The following is a 13605-nucleotide window of genomic DNA, read 5'->3' on the forward strand; positions in this document are numbered from 1 at the left end:
CACCAGAAGTCAAAAAAGGTAATTAGTTGAACTACTATGCAGCATGTATCTTTAAAGCCTATTATTGGAATATATTTTTAATAGTAATACCATGGCAAAAAGACTTTTTTTTTTAACCTTCTGGACTACACAATAATGAAGGTTATTTGTTAATAATTAAATTTTGGATGTAATGTGTCTACTGATTGTGTTTTGTCTATCAGCTCATAGACATAGATTTGTCATGTGACCTTGATGTCATCAATGTTTTGTCGTTATTTACTCTTGCTGTAAATTGGAATTAGAAGAAATGAATGACTGTAATATTTTTTCTGTCTATTTAAAATAACATAAACAATGTGGTGCACACTTAAAAATAACCTGTGGTGCGGATAATTCAGTGTGCACCACATTTTTCATGGTATTTCTTCAAAGACAGAAAAAATATTACAGTCATTCCTTAAAAACTTAGGACTTAATTTTCACATGACATATTTGCAGTATTTTTTGGCAAAAGTAGTTTTTACACTGAAAGGGAGATAACTTTATTTTTGAGATTGAAAAAAAGTATCTAGTTTGTGATTGTATTTGGTCCTGTTAGTTAACATTTATTTCATTTTTTTTTAAATTGTCTATTTGATTTGCATTTGGTTCATTTTAATATTTTTATAATTTTGTATATTTTATGTATATATATATATATATATATATATATATATATATATATATATATATATATATATATATATATATATATATATATATATAATTACATCTTTTATTTTCTGTAAAAATAAACAAAATTGTCAAAATGTAATTTTGATATTTATATTATATAAATGATAACTCTGTATTTAATCTTAGAAATAAAAGAAGAAAAGACAGAAGAGAAAACAGAAACAAAAGCATCAAAACCTGTACATAGTTTCTTTGGTAGGTCAAGTTAATAATAAATATAGAAATGTTGAATTCATGTCAAATTGTAAAAATAGATGCTTTACATTGAAAAATAAGTTCAGCTTTTATATTAAATGATTTTCCAAATCTTCACAAAAATATTAAGCTTTAATATTAGAGCTCTGGAGTTGTGGCTACATTAAATAGGTGGATGTGATGTTTCAAAATACATCAGTTACTTGTGTAATGTCACATTATATTTAAAACATGTCCAAATATAATGAGGATAGATATTTGTTCTAGACTAAGACATTTTAGGTTATAAAGGCTCATTTCTCTAAATAGTTTATATAAAGATAATTTCAGGAAATGATTTACCTACCTTCCTTATATTATTTGTGTCTAGAGACGGGAGTTATACATTTGTGTAAATGAATATGTTTTTATGTCCCCTTATGGCTATTTCGAGAAAAAATGTATTGTAAAGGGGGGAGCGTGGTGGAAGGTACTTTATATTAATAATGCTTGGATGATACTTGTATACTACATTATGATTTTCAATTAAAATTGTCTGGGAGGTGGTTACTGAAACTAATGCCTTCCAACCCCAAAACCTCCTAAAAAAATTCTGGAATAGCCCTTTGTTAAATAAACAATATTGTTATATTTTTAGCTCCCAAAAAAAGTACAAAGTCTGAAACAGAAGAGGATAAAGTTGAGAGCAAATCAAGTGTGACTCCATCAAAGGATATCAAAACAGAGATAAAGAAGTAGGTATAGTATACTCTTAAGGCCAATAAGAATACAAATATTGTCATTCCAGGCACCCAACATGTGTATGCATATTTGTTTTAGAAAGCCCTGAACAATGTGTTAAAGTTATCAAGCCATGAGGAATGGCTGAAACATCCTATTTTATTTCCCCATGTTTTCCAAATCTAATAGTTGTGTTTTTTGTGCCTGCTGAAATTGTGCTGTTGTTTGGTTAATAAGTATATGAGTGTGTTACAAATCATGATCCCTTTTGCAGAATTCCATACATGTGAACCTCCCGACGGGAGTACAATAATCCCGTTTTCAGGGGTCTTCTCCCGTCCTCCCGTTGAGGACAAAAAAATCCTGTGTATGAAATATTTTATGAATTTTCAGTCGCCTTTTTTGTTAATTTCATACTACCATACGGGTGTAATTGACACATGTGTTAAAATTTACCTGTGAAGCAAAGAAGTTGTATAATTATTTGGCTCTACTTGACAGCTTGGGTGACAAACATACTGGTAATCATCGATGTTTACCTCTGGCTGACTGCCGTTGTGTAATAAAAATTATGTTTATTGAAAAATACCTTTTGGTTACTTCCCCTTGATTTATCCTGTTTTAAGTTATTTTTCTTTTAAAAATGTAAATTGTAAAAAGAATAAAAATCAATAATATTTTAATCAAATAATCATATAAGGATGGTAATTAAATGCATTTAAACATGTTAAATGTTTTGGGACAAATAAAAAAATATAAATTTATAAAATATTTTAGGAATCTAGACTTCTTTTCAAAGATTAAATTGAAATTTATATAATAATTATTATACAGATTTCAGTTTGAACTGACCACGCAAGGGCTGTATAGCCAGTCAAGGTCGTTAAAAACTTCCATTTGTTGTTGTTCAGTTTGAACCGACTGTGTGTGCAAGGGCTGTATAGCCAGTCAAGGTCGTTAAAAACTTCCATTAGTATGTTGTCAGTTTGAAATAGATAGTGTTGTTAAATTGTACACAATGAATATAACAATCCTTGACACTTGTACTTCTCACAAGACCCTCAAATATGTTTAAGTAATATTTGTCAGTGTATTATATTTTCAGTTATTCAACAAAAGAATAGCAAAATATTTTCCACTGTTTGAGTTTTAAGTTTTCTAGAAATATGACATTCTTAATGCTTAAAAACCATGCAAAAACAAAACAAAACAAGTAACAGATTCTACTCAAAATTTTTTTTAATAATGTGATATCATTCAAATAGAAAGGCAGCAAGGATACTATAGACATATTACATTCTGAAGGAAATTTGAAGAAAAAAAACCACTTTAAAAGACAATTTCTACATCATACGGTTACATTTACGACAAAATTTATGTTGGTAAAAAACCTCCTGATTTGAGTCCTAATCTCCTGACCAAAATTTCCCAATCTCCTGATCTGAGTTTCACAGACCATCACATGTATGGAATTCCAACTCAAAATTTTGGTAGCAGATGGGGCATTCTAAATATCTGAATAAGGTATACAGGCATTCAGTCAAATTCCACTGCTGACTTCATTCTTTTAAATTCTTCTCATAGCAATTTGACAAAGGTGTGCATGCGTCATAGTTCACTGTCAAAGTCTAGGATCCAATCAAAAATACATTTATTTCAACATAACAGGGAGACTTTGTTAGATTTTCTGATATTGTCTGTACCTAATTGCATAGTAAATATACTCTTATTGATTTCTGTATGTTTTGATCAACTTTTTTACTCATTGAAAGGTAGTTTAGATTTTTGGTTTAATTATGCCCCACCTACGATAGTAGAGGGGCATTATGTTTTCTGGTCTGTGCGTCCGTTCGTCCCGCTTCAGGTTCAAGTTTTTGGTCAAGGTAGTTTTTGATGAAGTTGAAGTCCAATCAACTTGAAACTTATTACACATGTTCCCTATGCTATGATCTTTCTAAATTTAATGCCAAATTAGAGTTTTTACCCCAATTTCAAAGTCCACTGAACATAAAAAGATGATAGTGCAAATTTTAGGTTGAAGTTTTTGGTCATGGTAGTTTTTTATGAAGTTTAGGTCCAATCAACTTGAAACTTAGTATACAAGTTTTCTATGATATGATCTTTCTTATTTTAATGTCAAATTAGAGTTTTTACCCCAATTTCATGGTCCACTGAACACAGAAAATGATAGTGCAAGTTTCAGGTTAAAGTTTTTTGTTAAAGTTTTTGGTCAAGGTAGTTTTTGATAAAGTCCAATCAACTTGAAACTTAGTATACACGTTCCCTATGATATGATCTTTCTAATTTTAATGTCTAATGAAAGTTTTTCCCCAATTTCACAGCCCACTTAACATAGAAAATGATAGTGAAAGTGGGGCATCTGTGTATTATGGACACATTCTTGTTTTTCATATGTTGTGCAATGCAGAATCTTTAGTTTCCATGCTAAAAATTTTATATAAATTTGTAGTGAAGTGTTTTGTATACATAAATACTACTTGTGTATATAATGGCAGAATGGCAAGGTTATTCAGTTGTAGACATGAATACCATTAAATATTCACGAATCCACAAATTCCTCAATAATCTTGATGAGACATGGCAAAGTCATATTATCTTGCAGATGCAGGCTATGTGCAGGGTAGACAATAAAGTTCTCTCCTCACATTTAGATTCAATGCACTATTAGATCTACATGTATATGGGGAAAAAAGACAGTAAGAAAGTGTGTGCACAAGGAATACATGAAGTTTTTACTGAATATATATACAGTCAAACCTGATTAAACCGGACACTGAATAAACCGGTTTCCTGTCCATTCCGGCCGAAAATGAAAGTCCCATATTTTTCCATTCAAAGTCTTTGTTAAAATACCCTTTGTAAACCGGACCCTGTGTATTCCGAATTCCGGTCTTATTATGAAGTCCCAATACTCTTAATTACATTAATTTTTACCTGTCAAAACCGGTTTGTCTAATTAATTTCAATGATCGATATGCAATCAAAACATATTTGTTGATACAATATAACTTTTCGTGATAATCAATTAGTCAGGTGTCAAACTGTAAACCTACAATCGTACAGTAGTGAGCTGTATTATTTATTAAAACATTATAAACGTGTCAATTAAACGAAAAGACACACCGAATATATATCTCGGATTGAACTTACGTTTTAACTTGGATAAACAAATTAAAATCGCGAAGTAAAAAGTTCACATCGTAATTTCGAAATCCTTGGTTCCTTGTTGTGAACCCCTAAACAAATGACCTTGATAATAAAAAACACCCGGATGACAACACTCAATGGATATTGTACACTGTACGACAACGTTTCGAAAGTGATGACATTACGTTTGATAATATTCTGGCTTTTTAATCGGCCATTCCAACATTTCAAATTATTGATCATGGGAGTAAATCGAAACTCTCGTCTTACAATCCAAACAACGCGAGCATTATGATGCAAATGCAAACAATGAAAAACGAAGTGAAAGTATTTTAATTTATCAGATATAATTTACAATCAGAGATAATTTTTTCATGCAAAATGTCGGACGTCACAAGTCATTAACTTCCGGTCAAAACAGAAACCTGAATAAACCGGCTCACTGTCCAAACCGGCCCTTTTTCATGGTCCCGTAGCCGGCCGGTTTATACAGGTTTTACTGTATATATATATGTAAGAAGTGGGAGAGAAGGTTCGTTTGATGTGTTTGAGCTTTTGATTTTGCCATTTGAAAAAGGGACTTTTTCGTTTTAAATTTTCCTCAATAATTGTTTTTTTTTCTTATTTGACTTGTTATACGTGCATGAATAAACATGGACAGAAAACCCAGATATTTAATCCTCCTGTTTAATAACATACCTATTTACAAAATTATTTATTGTGAAAATTAATCAAAATTCCTGTTAGACACCAGCAGGAACTAAATTACAAATGTACAAAAAGAGTGATATGATGAATAATTGATTAGTGCTCAAAAAGTAAATATCCTGAAAAAGTAGAAAAATCGTTCAGAAGCGATGAGTTCTTAATGAGCTGTATCCACACATGATCCTCTTCAAAAAGGGAGATAATTATGGTATTACTTCCTGTTCCATATCCTGACCTATGATCTCCATGAATCGGGACTTTGTGTTTTCCATTTACCATCAGCCATGCGTATGCATCGTTGATATTGTTGCTAAGGAGATGAACAGAGAAAAGATATGTGCCGTTCACTTTGCAGATGAAATGAGAAGAGTATGTGTCGAAACTTTCAGCAATATTTGTAAAAATGTTATCAAAAATTATAGTTGTATCCTCCATGACTGGGCCAAGTGGTGATGTTCGGCAGACGGAGAAAGCAACTTTGGCTGGAGACTTAGCTGGGTCACCTGAAAAAATTATGAATGCAATTTTTCAATTTGGAGGTAAAAAAAAAACAGAAGCGGCTAGATTCTACACAATTGGTTAAGCAGGAAACGAAAATATACGTTGACATGCATTTGTGCAAGAAACATGCACAGGAACTTCTATTAGTTGATTAAAAACATTTAAATTGTCACTAAATATAGTCGTATGTTTATTTAAAGACTTGTTGCACAATAAGCACGTGGCAATTGTTTACATACACTTTCTACATTTACACGTGATCATGTTATAGGAGCTTTTTGATTGGATGCAGCTAGTTTCGACTGTAACCAATGAAAATCATTACTGTAAATTCAGAAATTATTGCGTGCATTTATTATTGCAATTTTGTCATCCTCGACTTAAATGCGATTTTAATTTTGATGATTTTGAGAAAAATCCTGTTTAAATCATATAAAATATTTGAAAATGCGAGATTAAATTATTGCGATTACAACTCTGTCGCATTTTTCGCAATAATAAAAACATTGCAATATTTTCTGAATTTACAGTACTTTGTGTCTCTGAAATTCTATCTCAATCCACCAAGGGTGGAGAGGAGGGAAGTGGATCGTAACCCTTGGCTAGCAAAGATGGGATTTCATGGGTATAGGAAAACTTTAACCAAGAAGTTAAATGTTCAACCAAGTTTACATTTTTTCTAAGCTAGTACGCAGACTTTGCCAATTGTAAAACCAAGAAAACAAAAATCCATGAAAATCGTGGTCCCTTTTGAAAATTGGTATCCTACAAATTATAATTATCCCAAGTTTTGGTACAATGTATTAAGAAAAGAGTGCCTTCCAACATACTATACATTTTAATTTAGAATAGCCCATCTATATATATGTTGAATTTCTGTTTACTAGTTACCATTTGTAATAGATCTCTCTTACACTATTTATTCAGTTTGTCAGTAAGAAAGAAAATATTGCTTATTGAAACAAATTTTTGTCTATCTAAAATTAAAAAAAATACCAATTTGAACATTTGCAAGTGAAATATATGTCTAAGAAAGTGATGAATGGAATGTTTAAAAACTTTGTGTTTTTGTTGTCACACATATATATATATATTAGCAGTATAAAGTTCAAGATTATATTTGACCTTAAATTTCAATAATATATCAAGATTGAAACAATATTTACCTTTATGTCCTTTGTGTCCCACATGTCCCATCAGTCCTATCTCCCCTTTATCTCCATGGACTCCTTTGTCCCCAGGATGCCCTTTATGTCCCTTTTTACCTCTGATCCCACGAGCTCCAGTAGGTCCTTGAGGACCAGTTCTCCCTGAAAATGGAAACAATTTAATATCAATCAACCAAAAATCAAACTTGCTATTACAACTGAAACAAAGTGTCAGCTTTCAAATTAGTGTCTATGGTTGCAATGTAATGCATCTGAATTTTGCTGTCTTAAACAGAATTTATTATATGTTATTTTTGTTGAGCCTGCAACTTTTGTTGCAAAAGTGAGACAGTGATCCATTTCGGCGGTGGTGTCCACTGGTGTAAGTTTTTGAAATTTTATATCTTTTTTTAAACTGGATTTCTACCAAACTGATTAATGATCGTAAGATGGCAAGCATCCAGAAGTAATTTTTGTAAAAAAGAAAATCCTGTTTATCCATATTTTACTTATAAATAGACTGCCAGTTTACATTACATTCACTCTGTGGTAAAGTTTTAAAATTTCAATTTTTTTTTTTAAACTATCCTGGATTTGTACCAAAGTTGGACAAGCTTGTTTATGAGCAAGAGCTAGTGTCTAGAATGAAATTTTGTAAACATTTATTTCCTGTTTTTCTGTATTTTACTTATAAATGGATGTATTTTTCCTCAAGTTAACAATAAATAGTCTGCAGTTAAAGTTTTTATATGACCGCATAAAAAATTTGTGTTCGTATAATGGTATGATGTCGTTGTCCGAAGACACATTGGTTGTGAATCAATCTTTATGAAATTTATTCAGAAGTTTCAATACCACAAAAGGAAGGCTGGGATTGATTTTGGGGATGATTGTCCCAACCGTTTTGGAATTAGGGGGCCCAAAAGGGGCCTAAAAAACAAGCATTTTTCTACTTTCAGGATATCATCTTGTGTATAAGTATTTCAATTGCTCTGAAATTGTACCACAATGTTTCATACCACAGGTACGTGTAGAAGGTTTGAATTGATTTTGGGTGTTATGGTACCAATGGTTTAGGAAGTTGGGGCCAAAAAGGGGCCCAAATAAGCATTTGTGTAGTTTCCAGTCAATAACTTGTCCTGACAATAACTTTTGTTTATTGAATGGATCTCTATGAAATTTAATAAGAATGTTCAATACCACTAAAGGAAGGTTGGGTTGATATTGGGGGGGTTATGGTTCCAGCTGTTTTATAATTAGGCGTCCACAAATATTCACTCTGTGGTTAAAGTTTTTGAAATTTTAATAACTTTCTTAAACTATACTGGATTTCTACCAAGCTTGGAAAGAAACTTGTTTATGATCATAAGATAGTATCCAGAAGTAAATTTTGTAAAAATAAAATTCCATTTTTTCCGTATTTTACTTATAAACATGATAAATGGACTTAGTTTTTCTGCGGGGAAACATTACATACACTCTGTGGTTAAAGTTTTTAAAATTTTAATAACTTTCTTAAACTATCCTGAGTTTGTACCAAACTTAGACAGAAGCTTGTTTACGATCATAAGATAGTATCCAGAAGTAAATTTTGTAAAAAAATTAATCCATTTTTTCCGTATTTTACTTTTAAATGGACTTAGTTTTTCTGCGGGGAAACATTACAGTCACTCTGGGGTTAAAGTTTTTAAAATCTTAATAATTTTCTTAAACTATCCTTGGTTTGTACCAAACTTGGACAGTAGCTTGTTTATGATCATAAGATAGTATCCAGAAGTAAATTTTGTAAAAAAATAAATCCATTTTTTTCGTATTTTACTTATAAATGGACTTAGATTTTCTTCCAGTTAACATTACATACAGTCTGCAGTTAAAGTTTTTAAAACATTTATTAGATTCAAAAACTATCCTGGATTTTTACCAAACTTGGACAGAAGCTTCTTACAATCAAAAGATAGTATCAAGAGTAATATTTTTATTGATTTTTTTCCTCACTTTTGTTGAACCTGCGATTTACAGCAAAAGTAGGCGAGACACCGGGTTCCGTGGAACCCTTACAAATTTTTGTATTTTCCAGACAATAATTTGTGTTTAAGTGTATAAATCTCTCTGAAATTATGCTACAAGTTTCCATACCATGAAGGGATGGTTAGTATTGACTGGGTTTTTTTTTGCTGAAAATGTTTTGGAATTAGGGGCGAAAGGGCCAAAAAAGGGGTAAAAAAATGTTTTTTCTGGTCATTGGACAGTTAAGACAATTTAAAAAAGCAGTGTAAGTGAGGTAACTCAATAACATTTAACATACAATGTTGGGTATGTTCAGATTTATCTTCCTTATGCTGCTTGTAAATTATGTATAAAGAAATGTCAGGTTTCGGACTAATTGCAAAAAAAAGGGGGCTGGTATTAGTTTTCAATTTTTTTCCCTAATTTCTCAAAGTTTGAAGAAGAAATCTTTAATTGCACAATATTGTGCATTAGATTTGTACGATCTTGACATTTGTTTTTATGTCAGAAACTCATATTATGTATTTTTTCTTTATTACAACCCAAATGCAGAGCTGTATGAAGCTTGAATGTTGTGTCCATACTTGCCCCAACTGTTCTGGGTTCGACCTCTGGGGTTGTTTAAGCTGCACCCTGCAGAGCACCTGGTTAAAACATTTATTTGATTTATAAACTATTCTGAATTTTTACCAAACTTGGACAGAAGCTTCTTACAATCAAAAGATAATATCTAGAGAAAATTTTTTATTATTTTTTTTCTCATTTTATTGAGCCTGCGACTTACAGCAAAAGTAGGCGAGACACTGGGTTCCACAGAACCCTTATGAACTTTTAAATCCGAAGCTTTTTAAGGGTAGTTTAATATTCGCCTTTATGAATAAAACTACTAAACAGAATAGCATGGTACCATATATTTATTTGTTTTATCTCCTCCTATGGTTGAAGTTTGGGGGACATTTTGTTTTCTGGTCTGAGTGTTTGTTAGTCTGTCCTTTACCAGGTTAAAAATTTTTGGTTAATACAGTATAATTTCATAATGCAGTTGTGGTCACATCAACTTGAAACTAAGGGAAAATGTAGATGTAGTATGAGGGTTTGGATGGGGTTAAATGATTAAAGAATAATGCCCTTAAAAAATGAAGATTAGAGAAAAAAGGGGTTAATTTTTTGAAGATTAGAGAAAAAAGGGGTTAATTTTTTAAAGATTAGAGAAAAAAGGGGTGAAAATTAAATGTTTACAGAACAACAGACCCCCCCCCCCCCCAAATCCAGACCCTCTAATATGCTTGTTTAAGAGACAACAATAATGAAGTGGATTTTAGTAGCTTCAAGTCACTACAGCTTTCAACAATGAGCAAAACTCATACCGTATAGTCCTCTATAGAAGACTCGACATGATAAATAGTGTAACAATTCAAATGAAAAAAGGAGAGCTTGTTGAATGTTCATTGTTGATGTGGACTTTTTAGATTATACAGAGCTGTTGAAACCTAAAAATAAGACAATGTGTCAGACAGACTTATCCATCTTGTTAGACCCTTTAAGTTTTTGCTGTACCTACAATACTATTGAACTATAACAGTTATCTAAACCTTATAATAAACCCTGGGTATTCATAAAAAGAACATTTGAGGAAATTACAAGAATTACAAGTTCATGTACATGTAGAGCATGTCAGTGTATATATATAGCAAGCACAGAACTTTTTTATGTTTTTATGAATTGTAAAAAAGATTTATTAGGACAGCCACTGTAGGAGTTAGCAAACTCTTACTATTCAAGATTTTCTTTCAATAAAATTCAGTGTACATTTATAATTAGAAAATTTTAGAAATTATTTTCAGTAAATAATAAAAGTTTAAAATTCACAGAACTATTGCATAAAATAGATATAACAACTTACCAGGAGGGCCCTGTGGCCCAAGCCTCCCATCATCTCCCTTTAGTCCTTTTTGCCCTGGTAGCCCATTAGTTCCATGAATTCCATTTATTCCAGGGGTACCAGGTGTACCCTGTAAACCAGGTTGCCCCTGGCAACAATGTTTACAATAAGGGTCATGGCTATTGCTTATTTGGTTACTTTTGCTGTATATAGAGTTGATTATTAGACTCAGGAACAAGTATGAAATCAGTTTATGCTCAGCCATTTTTCATTGGTGTCGTCTGCTCAACATTTATCCTATCTGCTGTAAATGAATAAAGAGTTATCTCCCATTTACTTCAAAGTATAAACTATCCTGAAAAGGAATTAGAGGCTAGTTCACTTTTTTGTTTTAATTTGTAAACTTTTTTCATCAATCCATAAACGATTGTCTCAATGTTTGTAGAAATTTGGTAATGTCTTTCATTAAAAAAAAAACAATAACTTTTGACAATTTGTTTTAAAAGAAGAATTTATTCGCTTGGTTATTTTTTTTAAACAGCATAAATTTCTCTACAAATAAGTTTCATTTGAAGTGGACATTATGTATTTAAAATTAAGCGTTTTGTGAGGTCTTCGTATGGGATTTTATTGCTGTCAGTGATCTCATTTTGAATTGAACAGCCAACCTTTTGAAAAAGATTCATATGATAAATTTTGGAAAAAATAACAACTGTTGAAATATAGTCCCAACAGTTAATGCAAAAATTGATTAAAATGATATCATTAAAACATAATCCCTTTAGTGATCCCCACATTTATCAATAAGAAAGAATACATCTTCTGTCATATAAAAATTGGTTGTTATTGGTAGTTATCTAATTAATGTAGATAATAACACTTAATTTGCCCATCCGTATTGATAATTACAACGGAACATCTTCAATGGCGGGAGACTTCAAAGGAATCGACAGAATGGTCTCAATATTTAACAACAAATGACATTTACTACATATTTTATGAATTACCGTAGGTGATAATCATTTGTTTGAATTAATCAATAAATTTTATTTTTCATTTAAAATTTATGGTTTGTAATTCTTGATCATTTGTTGATGGAGAAAGCTTTTCGTAACCTTAAAAATTGTGTTAACTTTGCAATTATTGAAATTTGGAACATGAAGATGGGAAAATTATTAAAATAAACTAAAAAAAATAAAATAAATGGGTATGTAATCCTTATTAAAAATATGAGTTACAATTGAAATTAAAAAGCAAACATAGAAAAGGTAATATTTTTTAATAGAAAATTTTCAATTGATGAGAAAAAAAATAACGTTTCTTTTCTTACCTGGCATTTATGGTTTAGTTGTAGAAAAAACAGGCTTTCTATTTTGAAGAAAAATACTTCCTGAACAGAATTTCCAAATGTTTTTAACATTTATTGCTGAAAGTGTGAATTTCAAATTAACACCAACACTATTTAGATGTTTCAGACTGAGGGGAGTTTGAACAGTATTTATCGCCATGGAGACAATAGTCTGCTATTGAATAGAAGTCTCAAACTGTCATCAGTAAGAAAATGGGATGCTTTTAAGCAAATACAGTTTCAGATTTCATCTTTACAATTTTGTCTTTTCCTTTTATACACTTTGTATAAGTTACATCAGAATGGTTTACTGTTCCAACGGAATGATCGGGGAAAGTGTTAGGAATTCAATGGGTCTCGTTAAAAATGCCATTAATAGTCGAAAATAGATCACATTTGTTGCTAATAGAAATTTGATTGACCAGATTTAAATGGAAAATAGGACTAAAAGCACTTTTACAATTGGAAAAGAAAGGGTATGGTATTAAGCTAACTCTTATTTTGGAAAAAGAAATTGGTGTATCAGTCTGTTTTATATAAGATGAATTATCTCCAGGGTTAGTACAACATATACATTGGTTTTTTATTTGCTATATGTCTAGCAGAAACTATTACATGATTATGAAGTTAATGTTTTTTTGATAAAATCATCAGCGTTCTTTGAAGCTATAAAAAAGATTAACTCACACCTAAGCCTTTTTCAACCATCAATTAAAGGTACTGGGGATTTTTCTTTTATTATTATATTAGGAATTATCAGATTTCAGAGACTGATGGAAAATTGTTTTTTTGTGGATATTGAATTTCAAGGTGTTTTCAATGTCTGCATGCAAGTGGATACAAAATTTGTTCTTTCTTAAACATTTAAATTCATTGTTTTATAAATACATAAGAATACCCAATCCATGGAAATATGTATGAAATACTTTCTTTGATTGGTTGAATTTCAATCATTATAAATGTGTTTAACCAAACACAATGTTTTGGTGTACACTTTTGAAAATATTACCCACAATGCATTACATTCTTTAATGGCTAATTGGTCATCTTGATCAGTATCCAACTTTCTGAGACCTTTTCTATCAGTTTGTTTTGACAATGCAAGGTGTGGCAAACAAAAACTATTCAACAAAGTATTGTTTTAAAACACTGTCTTCCTGTCATTGTGATCTTGATGCTCTCTGATCTTTTCCTTCTGCATTCTTTTAAAA

The 13605-nt window shown here is 31.0% G+C and overlaps 2 protein-coding genes across 2 annotated transcripts in view; one reads left to right on the top strand and one right to left on the bottom strand.

Annotated features, from left to right (window-relative positions):
- LOC139488969 (DNA ligase 1-like) overlaps positions 1-13605 on the top strand; it is a gene marked incomplete in the record, with an annotated part of 43209 nt that overhangs the window by 8697 nt on the left and 20907 nt on the right. Inside the window, 2 exon segments of the mRNA XM_071274960.1 lie at positions 844-912; positions 1550-1646. Of these exon segments, the coding sequence (XP_071131061.1) occupies positions 844-912; positions 1550-1646 (166 nt within the window).
- Positions 5508-11396, bottom strand: LOC139488979 (complement C1q and tumor necrosis factor-related protein 9-like). The gene is made up of 3 exons (XM_071274976.1): positions 11068-11396; positions 7176-7319; positions 5508-6011 (listed from the first exon to the last, which is right to left on the bottom strand). Exons 1-3 carry the CDS (start codon positions 11309-11311, stop codon positions 5605-5607), a joined length of 795 nt encoding a protein of 264 aa, XP_071131077.1. The 5' UTR covers positions 11312-11396; the 3' UTR covers positions 5508-5604.

Source organism: Mytilus edulis, chromosome 9, assembly GCF_963676685.1.
Source record: "Mytilus edulis chromosome 9, xbMytEdul2.2, whole genome shotgun sequence".
In the NCBI taxonomy this organism is placed as follows: Eukaryota; Metazoa; Mollusca; class Bivalvia; order Mytilida; family Mytilidae; genus Mytilus; species Mytilus edulis.